The sequence below is a fragment of the Pipistrellus hanaki genome, assembly GCF_964339955.1.
Source record: "Pipistrellus hanaki genome assembly, chromosome: 14".
NCBI classification, from domain to species: Eukaryota; Metazoa; Chordata; class Mammalia; order Chiroptera; family Vespertilionidae; genus Pipistrellus; species Pipistrellus hanaki.
In genome coordinates this window covers 48,243,102-48,261,029 of record NC_140516.1, presented here as the reverse complement: position 1 = coordinate 48,261,029, position 17,928 = coordinate 48,243,102, and the positions used below count along the sequence as shown (strand labels likewise).

General features: G+C 43.8%; 1 protein-coding gene across 2 annotated transcripts in view; it reads left to right on the top strand.

The window, feature by feature from the left end:
- SHTN1 (shootin 1) overlaps nt 1–17,928 on the top strand; it is an 86,486-nt gene that overhangs the window by 50,038 nt on the left and 18,520 nt on the right. For both annotated transcript variants that reach the window (XM_084903743.1, XM_084903742.1), the window contains exons 12-15: nt 3,593–3,675; nt 8,125–8,234; nt 11,954–12,007; nt 17,012–17,132. In XM_084903743.1, coding sequence (XP_084759869.1) covers nt 3,593–3,675; nt 8,125–8,234; nt 11,954–12,007; nt 17,012–17,132 — 368 coding nt within the window. The remainder of the gene's footprint in view (nt 1–3,592; nt 3,676–8,124; nt 8,235–11,953; nt 12,008–17,011; nt 17,133–17,928) is intronic.

Genomic DNA, 17,928 nt, shown 5'->3' with positions numbered 1-17,928 from the left:
CCCACACGGCTCTAAAAATGGGACTTGGCATTTTAATAAAAATTCTCATTAGTTTTCCTTACTGCGTCGGGTATGACAATTTACTTGAAGCCATTGAAGTCGTTAAAGCAAAATAATTTTTACACGTGATCGATCCAGGAGTCAATTGAAAGAATTTCGGGTATTTTAAATTCTTCCTCTCCTGCGTGGCTAGGTCTGTAGGAGATGGAGATATTCTGAATTTGACATTTAAAACAGGAAATTCATCACTTTGATCCTTCTCTAAGGTCTGGAGTTTTGAGCTGATAAGAAGGTCACTTTTGACCATGAGGAGGGAGAACTATTAAAAAGCGATTATAGTCTTGCTGTTGGCCTTTAATTTTTAGTCTCAGAAATCATAAGAGCCCTTCAGATTCAAAGTTAAGTATAACCTAAATAGAATATTTTTCCCAAAGAGTGCTTTACAGCTAAATTGAGAAATGCATATAGAATTCAGACCATGTGTCTAATGCATGAATTCATCAATAAGGCCCCTTAAAGAACATTCATTGAATAACATGAATAATTTTTATTTTAAGATGAATTTAAATAGTATGAGACATAATTTCTCAGTAAAAAGATTTTTCTTTTCTTTTTGGTAAGAATAACCTTCTTGTCAGAGAAACATATTTGCATTCGGATTGAGTTTCAGGGGACTTTGAATTCGCTAGTCAAGGTTTTCCAACTTTGTTCCTGAGCCATTTACTTTACTCTGATGATGAAGGTCATGGGTAGCAATGTAAGTGGGGAGAGGAAGGCCAAAGACCAGGGCCTGTGACTACTTTAGGTGGCTTTCTTGCTTTCCCCTCATCTTCTGGGCACAGGTGGCAGAGAGGAAAGAGAGGAAGAAGGCATACATACTTTGGTCATTTTATACAGGTCCTGGGAAGGTGTGGTTGTCTTAGTGTATTTGTCAGCGTTCTCCAATAGGGTATGTGTGCTGGTGTATACATATATACACGTATAGAAATATGCATAAAAGAGATTTATTCTAAAGAATTGGCTCACAGTATTATGGACTGGATCCACGATCTGTAGGGTGAGCAGCAAGCTGGGGACCAAGAGAGCCTGTGGTATAGATTCAGTCTGCAGGTCAGCATGCTCAAGATGCAGGAAGAGGCAGTGCTTTCACTTTGAGCCTGAAAGCAGGAGAAAACAGATGTTTTACTTCCAAGGCGGTCAGGAAGGAGGGATTCTCTCTTATGTGGGGGGGGGTGGAGGTGGGGGGTCACCCTTTGGGTCTCTTCAGGCCTTCAACTGATTGGGTGAGGACCACCCACATGAGAGAGGGCAATCTGCTTTACAGAGACTACCAATTTAAACGGTAATCTCATTCAGAATCCCCACAGAAACATCCAGAATAATCTTTGACCATATACCTGAGTGCCCTCTGGCCCAGCCAAGTTGACTCACAAAATTACACATCACAGTGGTCATGAGGAGCTCTTCTTAAAGAATGTCAAGGCTCAGTGGATAGAGCATTGGCTTGCAGACTGAAGGGTCCGGGGTTCGATTCCGATTGAGGGCACATACCCGGGTTACGGACTCGATCCCCAGTAGGGAGGGGGTGTGCAGGAGGCAGCTGATCAATGATTGCCTCTCATCATTGATGTTTCCATCTCTCTCTTCCTCTCCTTTCTTCTCTGAAATCAATTTAAAAAAATTATATATATATATATATATATATATACATATATATATATATATATAAAAATATATATGAATTTCAAGGTGAATATGTTCCATTGAACTATCTTTGGAGGGCACTTTTACCCATTCATTTGAAACGGGGTGACTTTAGACAGTGGTTTGGATTATTGGTCCCAGGGGTCTTATCCTGGTCTTCTCACATGTCCTGCAAGACCCACCTGACCTATTTTCTGTGTGGTCTAAGCCCCCCTTGACAGATGGTTCTTTTCTGATGTTACATGCCCTTTTCCTCTGGGTACCATACCGTCTCCAACTTATGCTTCAGAGCAGAGCACTTAAAGCTAGGACTTCCTCCACTCAGGTGTTTTACAGTGATGACCATGTATTCTTACTTCCTTTGTGTAAATATGTACAAATAGTCTGAGCATTGCTATGTACAGTAACACTCCTCAAATTTCCTCTCAGAACTAGAGGTGCGATCATTAGAGGGCGTTGTGAGAAGCTAAGGGGTGGCCAGGGATTGGTCAGAGCCCTCCCCCTGCTATTGTCAGACCTAAAGCTTCTGACCTAGTGGATGAATGTGTAGCAGTATATCAGTGAGGGTTTCATTTGTATTTTCTAAAAACTCATCAAGTCAAGTACCTTTTTGGTATGAGTATTTGAAACTTGGACATTGTTTTTTATAAATTTTCAAGAGTTTTGCCCATTTTTCTGTTGGGTTATCTTCCCCCACCCCCAAATGATTTGTAGAATTTCTTTTTATTCTTTATGGTGTCTTTTAATACATGGAGGTTTTAAAATTTTAATGTGGTCAAATTTATCATGATTTGCATTTTAGGCAGATTTGTAAAACATAGACCCGTGGTCGGCAAACTGCGGCTCGCAAGCCACATGCGGCTCTTTGGCCACTTGAGTGTGGCTCTTCCACAAAATACCACATCCTAGGTGAGTCTATGTTGAAGAAGTGGCATTAGAAGAAGTTTAAGTTTAAAAAATTTGACTCTCCAAAGAAATTTCAATCATTGTACTGTTGATATTTGGCTCTGTTGACTAATGAGTTTGCCGACCACTGACATAGACCAAAGGGACAGTGCTCTAAATATATTTTATCCTTAAGTATCTGGTCCATGTCACACAGATTCAGGTTATTTTTTGCCTCTCTTTCCCAAATGGATATTGACTGAAAACAACCCTTAATTCTTTCATCCTTCCCTCTCCCTCACACACGTGGGTATTTTGGAATCTTAGATATGGATATCGAATTTTTTTTTTCCTGTATCTGTTTTATTTAGTAAATGTGCATGCATCCTATTGGTAATGATAGCAGTCCCATCTTTCAGTAATTGATTTCACACAGAAAGGGATGAGACACCTTTCTCTCCCCTGAAGTGATGAAAAGTTTGCTAATTTATCAAAAGTGGGAAGTAAGCTGCTTCAATCCTCCTGGTACATTCATATACCGAATTTTTCGGACCATAAGACGCACTTTTTTTCCCCCAGGAGTGGGGGGAAAAAGTTCCTGCATCTTATGGTCCAAATATAGCCTATACATATACTGTAAAAAAAAAAAAGGTTTTTTACTTGCCCGGCTCTGTGTGGTCTCTGTGTGCTTGCCCGGCTCTAAAATGGTTCTAAATGCTGCTGTTTACTTTACAGGGTTGATTACATGTGTTTATGACTGTGATGTTGGGTTTTAATGCACATAAAATATTTTAGGACACTATTTGTTTCAGAATCTTTTTTTCTTCATTTCCCTTCTCTAAAAACTGGTGCGTCTTATGGTCCGGTGCGTCTTATGGTCCGAAAAATACGGTACCTAAGAGAAGAGCTGGATATTTACTGACTCTTTAGGATCTATACATGTCATCTCTTGGATCATAAGGCACCCAGTAATCTCCTGTCCATCTTTTTCTCTCTCCGAAAGATCCCTCATGTCCATGATCCGGAAGCGATCCCACCCCAGCGGCAGTGGTGCTAAGAAAGAAAAGGCAGCTCAACCGGAAACAGGTAATTCTCCCCCTTCCCCCACCCCCTTGCTTTACTCTCAGTGGTTGATGGTGTACATGTTTTTAACAATACACACACTTGTTGTATTTCACGTGCGCGAATCGGCTTCCTGCTCCTGATTCCTACAGCCATTTGTAGACTACTCCCCTGCACAGTAATGATGCAGTCAAAAGGCAAACTCTACCTGGCACAGGGTGTGGCAGGATTCAGAGAAAGCCCTGCCTTTGGCCATTTGCAGGACAGCCCTGCTCCTGGCTTCTGGCTCTGCAGCTTCTCTGGCCCTGCCATTACAATTTGGCTTGTTTCCATCTTGTTTTTGGGACAGTTGATAAGTCTGGGAGGGTCAGGAGGGCAGTCAGAACAAAGTGATTTCCTCTCCTGAGTAAAGGACATGATGAGCTGGTTAACCTGCTCGACACCCTTACATGGAAAGTATTCCAGACCTTGTTAGCCCCCAATGTTGGAAAGCACACTTTTCCTTATGAAAACGATGGTTCAGTTACAACTCATGACACGTGATGGTATCTCCTCCCTTATCCTTGAGCTATTGTATTGTACTTCGGGAATCTAAGGCTAGTCACTGACACAGAAGTTGCTCATGAGATTTTAAATGGGAACCTCTACAATCATACGGCCTTAAGCGATATGTGCCGCAGCCACACGGGGCTGGAGCCTCACTCTGTCAGGCAAGGCAGTTATTTAGCGTGTCTTGTTAATAATTCATACTCAAAAATGGTTGTTGAATGAATAATCACATCGACAGTGATTAAATGCGCAATGAATGGATGTAGAGCACATGTGTCAAACACAAGGCCCGCGGGCCAAATCCAGCCCGCCAGGCCTTGCAATGTGGCCCGCACCAAGCTGTCATCACTGCACTCCGCTGTCAGTTTATGACATTGTCAGTTTATGACTGTTCAGTAAACCATTCGGCCCGCGATTTAGGCTGGATTTTAGATTTTGGCCCCTTCTCTGATTGAGTTCGACACCCCTAATGTAGAGCATCAAACGCTGGGCTCCTCTGTGACACTTTGGAATTTACATGTGACATGGAGGGACCAGCCTGGCTGTCATGGCACTTTTTCATGTTAGCATCTCATGGTGGCTTTTACTCTTCAGTTATTTTCAGAGCTGATGAATGGAGAAACGCTTGTAGGTAGGTAGGTTATGGCTCTACACGGTAGGGAAGGTCGGTGGAATATTATACTAGTTTTAAGGTTTAAATATAAGAAATCCTTACAGATGTTGAAGTTAGTAACTTTGATAAAAATGCAGTTAGTGGACACATTCTGAGATTCCATATATGTAGGTCATTAATTTGTTGATATTTTCTTACCTCGGTTTACTGGTCCATAGAATGGAAATGAATAATAGGGGTTCCTATTTCATAGAGTTGTGAGAATTAATGAGCCACATTGTAAAGCATTTAGAATAGTATTTAGCATATAGAAAATATCCAAAAATGTGAGCTAAAAAGAAAGAAATAAAATAAATTGGACAATGTACTAACCACCCTTTTGCGGGGCAGGCTCTTGTCATGGTAGTTAAGGAAATTGCCTTAATTTTCTGACCTTGGGTCAAATTCAGACTTGTTCAGCCATGATGTGTGCTATAGAAATTTTGTGCGTCATGGTGGCATTGATTTTTTTCCCCTTAATGCCTTTAAAAAAAAAAAATGTTTCTGAAAGAGAAAAGTAATCCTTGGCACTAAACATTCATTTTAGTTTCTTCTAGGTAATAATAAAAGATTTTATTGAGCAATAAGGTGATGGTTTTGTCTGTGGGTCTTTTTCTTCCTTTCTTTTTCCTCCTCTTTTTTTTTTAAGGAATTAACTTATTTTTCAAGTGGGTCTTAAGATTTAAGCCTCTATTAATTACACGTGGCTTTCTGATCCAAGACTGACCTTGAGGCACTAACTCAAAGAACATTTGATTTTATTTCCCTGTGGCAGTTCAATAACATTAGACCTGTTGTCTTCATTTGTCCCCTTTCTGTAATCTCCAGTACCCTGCATATTTCTATTGTCCCCTGATTACATGCTTTTGTGAGACAATTACCAACTGCATGATTGCAGAGAGAATTACAAAACAGGCCGCGAGCTCTCCCCGTGGGCGATTCTTGCAGATTTATTAGAACAGCCTCACAGTTTAGAAGTTCGTATAGATTGCTTTTTGCTGGTTCCAAAACAGGGCCGGGGAGGCAGAGAGCTTGTGGAGCTAACCTGGCGCTGCCCTCGCGTTGTGCCCGCGCAGGGACTCTGATAAGAGTGATTTCTTTTTTTCCTTAAGGCCAATTAAGCCTTTCCATTTTGAAAAAGACAGAAATCAAAGCCTGGTTTGGAATCGGCACACAGTCCAGATAGCGGCACTTCTCTGAATGGTCACTGTGATCCTGGCAAGCAAAAAGAAGAAACCGCTTAAAATTCCTGCTTTGTGGGATGCTGCAGCAGATTTGAATGGTGTTGACCGTAATTCTCCATCTGTCTGCCTTAAGTAGTGCTGTGTGGGTGCATTTAATTGGATTTCGGTCTTTCCTTACGGAGCGCTAATCTGTTGGTAGGCGCTGTTCCTGTTGCCATGAGCTCTTCCCAAGTCTCACTCCAAATGGCAGCCTTTTTTGAACATCAAATGTGTCTTTTGAATTTTTATTTTTAGTTTTAATTCCCAGGAAGAAATTCCATACCCATACGAGGTGCTTGAACGTCAGGTCTGGATTTTTATCTCCTTTGGTTTTTGAACAGCAAAAGCACTGCGTAGTGCATTGTTTTAGGTATTCAGGTTGGAATGGGTGATTGAGTGAGTGAGTGAGTGAATGAATGAATGAATGAATGAATTTCTGTCCATAATAATTTTCTTGTCTGTCCCCTTGGTATTTGTGAGCCGTCAGCAGGAGCTGCCCAGGAAAATGCTACTCAAGGGCTCATAGTGGAGTTTTGTCCTTTTCATTTTCTGGTGGATGAGTTCTGACTTTGATGCCATTTTCCCCACTTTTTAATTTTTTTTTACTTCTGGATATGAAAGATTCTGTTTGGGTATTTTAATTCCCGGCATTGCAGTGGCTGGTGAGGATGACAGTGCAGTTGGAAATAAGGGCTGTGTCAGGAAGCTTAGGCGATGCAATGATCCCATCACTACGGTGCTCACAGAGGGAGGAGAATGGAACCTTCTGGGCTCTGATAAAAACCCAACTGTGTAACGAAGCCCCAATAATCATGTATAGAACCTTCCGCTAGTGAATTTTGGCCGGATAGCAGAAAAAGAAACCATGGTTTAGGCCTTCTTAGGGCAAAGCCTGTCCCTACTGCCAGTTAGGGTGGGGATCGTCTCCATTTAGAAGATGGCATCCTTTGGGGCGTAACTTTTTCTGCTCAAATAGTAAAAATATTAATAGCCCTTTAAAGCCCAAACTTTACAAAGTCAGTCCGTAGGTAGATTCTTGTTGAGTGCCTGCTAAATGGCCTCCCCCCACCCCATGGAGTCAATTTAAAGATGCTAATTAGAAGGTCTTTATGAGATATTTAAACAACTATATTGGCTGCAGTGCCATCGAAGGAGGTAAACATGAGATCTAGAACCGCGTTAATAGTGATAAATATTCCAAAAGTGATTCCGTGCTTTTTGGTCAAGCTGTTCTGCAAAAGAGACACATTTCTGTGTTCTGAGCAACAGGTTGAAGCTCTCCGCAGTTGCATTCATCTAATTGACACATATTTCAACGGCTTTATTGTTTTTGCAGCAAAGGTTAGACAATAGACCATTGAAATTTTTAAATCAAACTTAATTACTCAATTACAGTCATCTCTAGGTGTGTGTGTTCTTTTAACATCGACAATTTTAAAAGACTTGAAAAGGTTTGCTTATATGTTTCCTTCCCACGTGACGCCTACACAAAAGATGGCAATTGAAAAAAAGAGATTTTTATCTCTTTGCTGCTCATCTTTTGATTTAATTTCTTTTGGGAAATAAAAGAATCATTTTGACCATTTATTTTCAAATGGGCTTTTTGATAGTTATTTCTTCTTTGGGCTGATTTCTTTGACATAGAGTGTTCTATGGCTTATAAAAAAATATCTTTGAGACAAGGATGAATGATTATTTGGGGTTAGTGACAAAGTTGGGTTTTTAAAGACCTGTAGAAATTCAGGTCTCACGTTATGCTGACAAAAGGAACTTTAATTGCCTCACACAGATGAGCCGCTAATTGATTTCCAGGTTGCTAATTAGACCTCAAAATTTATAACTCTCATTTTTCAAAGCAGGTCTTCTCTTAAAAGACTTTAATGAAAAATACGTTGCTATCTGGTAGCTCTTAACCTTAGATGGTTGGTGTTTTGTGACTTTGTCTGAAAAATGACCGGTTCAGCATCTAGCATGAGCTAAGCCACCCCAAACAGGACGTGGCGGTGTTCCTGTAATCTAAGATGATTTCTGTGCGTGTTCTCTGAACAGCTGAAGAAGTCACGGATCTGAAGAGGCAAGCCGTTGAGGAGATGATGGACAGGATTAAAAAGGGAGTTCATCTCAGACCCGTGAACCAGACGGCGAGGCCGAAGGCACAGGTATAGAATGACTAAATGCTTTCTCCCCCGCCCCGGATGTGTCTTTCTTTGAATGTGAAATTTCGAAATGCGATGCAAGCCGTATCAGGACTGACTGCCTCATCGTAGGAGAAGGCTAATGTGTCATAAAAGCCTTCATTTCCATAAGCATGTTTCAGGAGGGCTCTGTTTGACCCGGGGTAGCCCTATATCTCCATGGAAACCAAGTCCCGCTCTTGTAGGATGCTGGCGTCAACTTGAGAGAGACACGGAGAGGAACTGTTATACCAAACAGATAACAGTTGTGACACTGCTGTGTCCTTTCTTTAACTCCTGGTTGTTTTGTGTACCTTAACAAGTATTTATCAAGTATCTGATGCATGCCAGGTACTGCGTTAGGCACGGAGGATAAAGCGATAAACAGGAAAGACAAAAAATTCTTGCCTTCCTGAGGCTTCTACCTGTGTCTGTTGGGATGTGGCGGGGAACAGGAGCTATGGGTAGGGATCATGTACTGATGCCAGAGCAGACCTAGGACAGACAGCTTTTGAGAAATAGTGAGATTTGTAGGATGGTTTTCGCTGATCTCACAAACTGATTCCCGGTCACTTCAAGGAGAAATGTTGTGTGTCTATGCCATCAGCGTCTACCCTGGAAGACCACACGAAGCCCTGAAGTCTAGTTCAGTGCTTCCCCCTTGTACCCCTGTCCCGTTTCAGTAGGCCCAATAATGGGGCCTTTGGCATTCTTTCTTTCTTTTAAAAAAAAAAATCCTTACCCGAGGACATGTTTTTATTGATTTTAGCGAGAGAGGGAGAGGGAGAGAGAAACATCTATGTGAAACAGCCATCAGTTGCTTCCTGTGTGCGCCCCAACCAGGGTTCGAATCCACAACCTAGACATGCGCCCTGAGGGGGAACGAGCCTGCAGCCTGTTGGTGTTTGGGACAATGCTCAGCCAGCTGAGCCACCCGGCCAGGCCTTCACCTTTCTTTTCTTGGGGGGAAAACTATTTTTTCACCTGAGTAAGATATCCGTGGGTTAGTTCTCTTTCTTCTATTTTTAAAACACACCTTAAGTCCTTATTCCAAAGATGCCTCTCTTCAGCTGCTTCGATGTCCCTAGGTAGCGACACTGTTATGCACAAATTCTGCTGGGCTGTGGCAGCTGCCACTTGGCCACGGGCAGGCAAGATGGCCAGGCCAGGCAAGAATGGCCACGGTGCTGAAACCGGTTTGGCTCAGTGGGTAGAGCGTCGGCCTGTGGACCGAAGGATCCCAGGTTCGATTCTGGTCAAGGGCATGTACATTGGTTGCAGGCACATCCCCAGTAGGGGGTATGCAGGAGGCAGCTGATTGATGTTTCTCTCTCATCAATGTTTCTAACTCTCTATCCCTCTCCCTTCCTCTCTGTAAAAAATCAATAAAATATATTTGACAACAACAAAAGAATGGTCACGGTGTGGGCTGTCCACAGAAAGGGGGTGGAAAGAATACGAAACTCCAAGAATAGACGGACATGCAGTGACGTGGAAGCTCCCAGCCACGGGGAGTGAGTCCGTCTTGTGCTGCTGCTCTGAAAGCCAGTTTCAAAGTCAAGGGCAGGAGGAGCCACCGAGCACAGCTGTGCCAGTGCTGGCGCCTGAGGACAGAGCGCTGTTGGGAGGTGGGGCCTCCACCGCCCCCGCCCCCAAGCTTGGCCCTCCCAGAGGGGGAACAGTGCCTGCCCTACCCAACCCCCGGGGCTGTGTCCCGATCAAATGGAATAAAGTGTGAAAACACTCCAAAACTCAGGGTCCCAGCGGAACTTAGGAAAGAATACATTCTTAGGACTTACACGGCGCAGCTATTTTGGGAAGATTCTGTTTGAATCAAGCACAACCAAGCTATTGTTATAGAAAAAATAATAATAATCTGTGTTATAAAGAAGCCAGATTACTTTAGAAAGAAACAACATCGGGAGCTTCTGAAGTGATAAGTAATCCATGTTCTGTATGTACTCCTCTTCCAACAGTTACACATGGTTCAGTGTCAATTCCAAATCTGGAAGACAGCTGGCCAACGATCAGCGGACGAGTGGGTTTCTCGCTGGTAATGGTGAAACTCTCTAGCTGTAGTGCTGAATGGCCTGGCCAGTCCCCTTTAGAACAGGTGGTCCCTGCCCGCCTGGGCACTGCCCAGGTGTGAGAGCATGCGGCCCTGGCTGCGAGGCTTATGCGGCCGGCGTTGGAGGGTGCCTTAGGCCAGGGCGTTGGTTCGGAAGTCACAGCTTGTCACCTGCTTAAGCCTGTCCCGAGAAGACTAAGTTCGCCGCCCATCTCCCAAATTCCTGGATGGCGCTGGCGGTGCCGGTGTGGTGGACGTGAGTGTGTGGGAGCTTCCGCCTGGCACTGGTGGCTGGCATGATGGCATGTTTTCCAGAAGCCCTAGGCTAGGGAAGGAGAATGCCTTCGTCGAATGTGCACAAGCGCAGCTAACCCGCTCTCCTTCCTCTCTCCCTCCCTCCCTCCCTCTTCTGTGACTGTCCATTTTTAAACGCTGGCATGGGGTCTTCTCCTTACTGTGTTCTGAGAGAAGAGGATTATGGGTTGCTAAGAATCACCTCCCGTGTCCTGATGAGAGGAATGAGCCTCTGCGCCTCTCCAGGACCGAGGGGCTGAGGGGTCCTTGTACTGTCTGGCGGGCGGGCCTTCTCTGCATCTCTCGCCTTTGGGAAGGGGGAGGTCAGAGGTCGTCTTTGATCTTTTTCCTGAGGTCCTCATGCTAAATTTTCCCTCCAGTAAACGAGGTGAGGGACCCACAGAGACCGGTTGGTATGATGGGGCCGGTACATATGATACCCAGGACTTACATTGTTTGGTTCCTGCTATAGCCGGGAGAGACCTGGGTTTGTACTGGTAATGGAGACACTGATTCAAATACAACCTTCCTCAAGTGTAACTGTCCTCCTAAGTAAGACCAAGTGGTTGGACTACATACTCTTCTGAGGTCTTTTTCTGATTAAAAAAAAAAAATTTTTTTTAATTGATTTCAAAGAGGAAGGCAGAGGGAGAGAGAATCATTTTTCAGCTGCCTCCTGCAAGCCCCCTCCTGGGGATGGAGCCTGAAACCTGGCATGTGCCCTGACCGGGAATCGAACCGTTACCTCCTGGTTCATAGGTTGGCTCTCCAATACTGAGCCACACCAGCCGGGCTCTCTTCCTGTTTCCCAGCCAGGGATGCTCACGCGCTCCTGGAAGCCGGTTCTTTGCTGGTCCCTGCTCCCGACTCCATCCCGCTGTGAAATTCACCAAACAAGGCGTGCGGGTCTCTGCCCTGGCTTTTGCCTGGAGCCCGTGGGGCTGGGAGGTGTCCCGCCCTGCCGCTTGCTTTCCGCTCTGCAGCCTTCCTGGTCCTGCAGGTAGAGAAGCTGCTGTAAAAGACACGAATCGTGTGAAATTGTCTTTGAAGTCCGGTGTTTACCAATTCTTTGTTTCTATGTCTGATGACAAACAAGTAACAAAATGATGTTTAGAACGTGGCGGCTTGAGTCCTTTTGCTTTGAATATTTCTTCTAATTTTCTACTCCGCCGCCATCTGGAAGCACTAACCTGTCTAATACTTTTTCCTAACAGTAAGCCCTGGACCTAATTTTTAAAAATCAGTGACTGTACGCTGCCAACACTTTGTCATGTAAACTGTTTTGTTCAGTATTTTTAGAATGAACGACTCGGTAACTTTAATTTTATTTCTTTCATTGTAGCCAGAATCTTCCAAAGGCTCTGAAAGCGCGGTGACCGAATTAAAAGGAATTCTGGTAAGAACAGATCTCGGCGTTTTATTCAGCTAATGGGAAAATGAGAGGACAGTGTTCTTGAAATCGATTTTCATGAATAATGGGGCTGATATGTTTTTATTTCCATCGGCAGTCGCCTCATTTCTTCTGATGATTTACTTGATTGTGTTATGGGGCTCCTCCATTGGGTGGCTTATTAATGTATCAATACTCAGCTGCTTGTGTTCTGAAAGAGCGGTCTCATGCTCGCCAAAATCATTGTTTCTTGTTCTCGCCCTCCAATCCTTGCCTTACAGCGTGAAGATGAAATGCCTGGCCAGAGGTGAGGGTGGGAGCTTGCTTATCAATAAGAGAAATATAGCAGAGTCTCTTCACTTCGGGGCGTGAAAGCAGAATTCTTGGTGTCTCCCTGTAAATCTGAGCTCCTACCCAAATATGTCAGTGTCAGGGTCACGGTCTGCTTTTTTCACAGTTTAAAAAAAATTTTTTTTGATGGTAAGCTGGAGAATCAAAGTCCCTTTCTTTATGCTGCTGATTTTATTTTCTAAAAGTCATTCATAACCTTTGGAGGACACGCCCGATGCCCATCGCTAGCTGTATTTCTCCTTTCCAGAGCACGTAAGCCTCTGCCAGTGGAATAAACGAACACTGCCCTCTCCAGCGGTTGCTCTCAGAGACAAACGCCTCGCTTAGGGAATGGTTCAGATGCTAAGAGCCCCGTTCTCAGATCCCCTTACAGTCTCAACACCAGTCATTAGGCACAGTAAGTCAACAAACACGGGGGGCGGAGGTGCGAATTAATATTCCCGTGTTTGTTGTCACTGTGCTAATTATGCATCGCATGTAGACATCCCCTAATTGTGGTAAACAAAATTGTTTTTATCAAGCACGAAACAACAGAATTAGAATGGCTTAATTGGTTAGCTTTAGTTTCAGGTGAGTGGGATTGGCACTGGAGAGAGGTGAAGTGATGGCTAACATGCTAGTCTGCCTACAGAGTGAAGTATTGCAAACCATGGATAGCATATGTGGCTGGGAGCTGAGGGATTCTTGGATGAGAAAACCTTGTGATCCAGTGTTTGTTAAGGAGAACTGTGACAGTTCCTGTTTTTTTGTTGTTGTTGTTTGTTTGTTTTAAATATTTTTATTGATTGTAAAGAGAGGGGACAGGAGAGGGAGAGGGAGAGAAAGAAAGAGAAACATTGGCTGCCTCCTGCACACCCGCACTGGGGATCAAGCCTGCAACCCAGACACGTGCCCTGACTGGGAATCAAACCAGTGACCCCTCAGTGCACAGGATGATGGTCAACCAACTGAGCCACACAGGCCAGGGCAATGACCGTCTTTTTTTTTTTTTTTTGTCTCTACATTGTAATGCTAATTCCTGTTCAAGAAACTGTCTCCCAGGCAGGGTGAGATTCTAGAGAATAGTTTTGACCATCAGTGAAAGAATCAACCATGCTGAGTGTGACTTCTAAAGGATCAGGTTTATTTGGAAAATCAGACATCCACGTGGGAGCCATATGGCACTGGCATGCCCAGGGCGTGCCGCTCCCTGATCACGCTGGAGGGTGGCAGGCTTGCTGATTGCAGCATTGCCCTTTAAGACCGAGGGCGCTACACAATTCCTCAATCCCGCAATCCCACTCACTATAATTTCGTGCCGCTTCAAGGAGAGAAATTCCTGAAATAAATTTTTGTGAAATAATTTACAAATTACAAAAATTGTCAAAACCCCTTTCCCCCCCCTCTGCAAATTGCCCCTCTCCTCCTCATCCGGGATTTAGCAGTAGGTTTCTCCCCCTCATCTGGCACTGACGTATCATCATAACTGTTACTCTGACAATAGGATTTTTTTTGCAGCAAATTGTTTTGGTTTATTTAAAAGTGAAACTCACAGTTTCCTCCTCCCCTGCTCTTCATTGCCCAATGGCAACTCGCCGCTACCCCCATAGACGTCCCTTTGAGGGGTGATGGGTCACTTGCCACGCCCAGCCACCTGGTGTCAAGAAGCCATACAACTTCTTGTAAGAGAGAGAAAAAAGAAGACCCTATTCGAGGGGCTGTCTTAGTGCTTTTTTGCTGGAGTTCAGACTGTTAGGATGATCCCATGTAGTACCCAGCAAAGCACATGACACCCGCCTCACAGTGTGACATGTGATAAACAGGAAAAGATAGGAAAAGCCTACAGATTATACCCTGAGATAGAAAGTGACTCAGATATGCCAGGAAACAGCCTGCTCAGGGCTGTGGTGGGACAGAGACCAGGAGTAACGTCAGTGGTGCGTTTGCTGCAGTGAATGAGACGGGCCCTGAGTGGTAAGAGGACACCCACGACGTAAAGGTGTGGCCTATTGCTCCAAGTTAGCGCCTGCGTAGAAAACAAATCTCGGGCTTGGGAAACCTCCCTCTATTTTGAGTTGTCCGATTTTCAAGCTAATTTGTAAAGTCTCCTTGTTGACGGGACTCATCTTTCCCAGCCTGTTTATCCTTTGTTTTTAAAAATGGTGTGCTCTGCGCAGATTTAACAAAGATATGTTCATTTCTGATAGTCACACAAGGATTCTCTTGAGTCTCCCCAGTCATTTAAAAGTCAATGTGGAAATGGCAGTTTCTGAAGTCTAAATCAAGACAAAATGAATCGAAACGTCTCTCTTTCAAGGCAGTTGCCTCCAGATCAAAGAAACTGAAATAGCATTTGAAAAGATTATCTTACAGGTCTTTCTCGAACATTTTCAGTTTTTCAAAATATCCCAAAAATTGTTGAATAGTTAATTTTTCCACCTGATGATTAGATTACTTGGTATTGGAAACATTTCACCAACATGGGGCACTAAGGTAGGTCCAGGATCCAAGAGGTTCAGAGTAGAGACAGAGAACTGATTTGGGAATTAGAAGAGTCACAGTCAAGGCCCCGCCCTATCACTGCCTTGTCTTGGGATATGGCCCAAACCCCGAGGCTCTCTCCTCTGTAAAGTGAAGGAATTGTGTGGACCACATGGCTCCCAAGTTAATTTCTGTTCTCACCATCTATGATTATAGTGCAAATGGATAATTAAGATAATCTTTGTACTTCATTAGCTGAGCTCCTTTATCATTTCAGTTGAGAGTCATGCAGAAACCTTTCTGTTTCCCATAATTGCCTCCGTATTAAAATGTACTTATGTATTAGCTGAACCAACGCTATCAGTCATCGAGTGGAGGAAAAGTGTGGGATTCAAGGATTCATACTTGAAAATGGGTCCCTTCAGAATCAGGTGAAGAGAGGGTCACTCATCATAGTCAGGAATTTGGGGGAAATAATGCTGTCTTCTAAATGAAACATAGAGAACATTGTGAAAGATAAATTCTTCAATAAAAGGTAGCCATTCACTCCAGCCATTAGGAAAATCACACAGAATGTCCTTGACATTCAAACAGCGTGGTTTTATGAGTTGTCTTAATAATAATGGCCATTCCGTTAAGTAATATCTGCTTACATACAATATAGCTGGTACGTTTTGTAAAATTACAAACACAAGTGAGTTGGAAATGGTTTTCCTAGTACATGTTTAAAAATTTGTCAAAATGGGCTTTCGTTCTGATTTCCTTACCTTCTCAGTGTTTACCCTACCTTACGATAAGTAGATTCAGATGTTGTTAACTGTTAAGTAAAGCAAATAATTTGTAAGTTATAAACTGTTACCGTGTTACATGTAATGTGGTGTTCCTTTGACTGTGCTTTATGAATATTTGCAATACATGGGAAGCAGAAAGATGTGGTTTTGGGTGGGGTGGGGGGAACAGTCGATTTATGCTTGGCTAACAGGGGGGCCTTATCTCAGTGCTCCACACATCAGTTGGTTAGGCATCTGCCTGCAGAAGCACACAACCTCCTGCTCTTGTTTGCCAAGGTCCTCCCGACCACCGGCTGCTCTTCTGTAACTGTGTGCTTCCTACACAAAACAGCGTCATAGCCCGTGTCAGAAGAGATTTGTAATTGCCTGGTTTTACAAACTTTTTTTTATAGGCTAAAGAGTTACCATGTTTAGCGAGTAGAATTCTTAGGATCCTCAGGAAGTTATTAGCGGGGGACAAAGAGCAAGCCCGCGGGGAGCTCAGACGTGAAAAAGGCCGGCCTGGTTGTTAGCCTCGGTGGACAGAGACTGCCCTCTGACTCGGGCACGAGGTCAGGCTAGTTGTCCCAAACTTGAGGTTCTGATTTGCTCTGATCAAACCATCAGTTAGTGTCCTGTCCCAACACTTGACGGGGAATGGAGGTGGAAAGCCTTAGTCCTCCCTCCATAACACACTTACCAGAGCAGCCAGGGCAGGGGACCCCTGCCTCAGCTGTTCTCTGTCGTCTTGAAGGTCACTACTGCTTTCAGCAGGAGCACAGCTCCACGGCATCTCTTGTTTCCTCCAGAAAACAGACTCTTACCACTCAGGTCCCGTCTCTGGGCCTGAAGACCACCCGGGCACTGCCTCCTCTGTTAGGATTCTGGAGTCACGGCGCAGCCCGTCTGGGGGTCAGGCCATTGGAGAGCATTGCGTGCAGTCAAGATCATTCTCTGAAGAACCAGCCACATGTTTTTTAGGGCCACCAGGGTTTTGGTTCTGTAGCGTGCGGCTGCCGTATCAAGAAATGCTTCTCAGGTGAGTTCGTTATGTCCATCCTCTTCTCCACGCAACAGATGGACACACATCAGCATCTTAGCCATCACTGTGCAGGTACCCTCCCGCCACGGAATCTCGTGTAGTTAGCTCATCAAGGGGTGTTCTTGTCCTGTTCTTTTGATATGGGAGCTAGCATCTTACATCCTCAGGAGCGTCATCTTAAATGATGCAACACTATGTGTTGTTGAAGATATGCCCATGAAAATATAAATGTATGTAAAGTTCATTTTATTTTCTAATTCCATTCAAATTATGGTAATGTTCTGGTGGTTTTATTTTTATATTCTTTTGTATGTTGTATTAAGCTTTTATTAACCTTTTTGTTGTTGTTGTTTTTTGTTTGTTTGTTTGTTTGTTTTTTCACTTCAGGGGACACTTAACAAATCCACTAGTTCCAGAAGCTTAAAATCCTTTGACACTGAGAGCAGTGAGAGTGAGTTAGAGAGGATTCTGCGTCGCAGGAAGGTGACGGCAGAAGCAGAGAGCAGTAGTAAGCTGGCTTTATTTCTCCACAGCTCCTCCTCTCTGCAGCGTCTTCCTTTCAGTTCCCTTCTGACGTGAAATTATCTTCTTAAAATTATTATTACATATTTTTAATGTGAGTGAGAAGTATTGGCTGGTGAAAGACACTTATAGATCCCTCTTTTATTAAATATTTTTAATGTGAGTGAGAAGTATTGGCTGGTGAAAGGCACTTATAGATCCCTCATAAGAATGCTTATATCATTTATATTTATTGGCATGTTACTTATGTAGTTGTAGGTGTTGGGTCTGATCAAATAATTGAATTGATACCCCCTTCCCTAAGAACTAAACTGTAGACCACTTCACAACCAACATTCCCTTCAGCGTGACCACAATGTACAGTAGCTGCCCCAAAGTCCACACACCATTCCAGGTTTCGACACCAAATGTTAGGGTCACCTTAGGAGGAATGCATGAGGCCAAAAGGGGTGAAGAATTATAAATGTATTGTTCCATCTGCTAGCAGCAGGGCTGAGACCAGGATGGTATCAGCTCCGAGGAATGGGAGTCAGAGATTTTAAAGGACTGTAGGTGGGTTTTCTCTGGGCGGGGAATTCTCTGGGCGGGTCCGGATCCTGGGAAAGTCTGGAGGGGAAGGATAATGGTCTTAGCAAGTGGAATGTGGTCTAAGCGAAAGGGAATGTTGATTGTAAAGTGGTCTAAAGGTCAGTTCCTAGGGGAGGGCGTATCGTATCGATTCAATTATTTGATCAGACCTAACAGTAGGTAATCAGGCTTTTATAGATCTGGTTTACTTAATG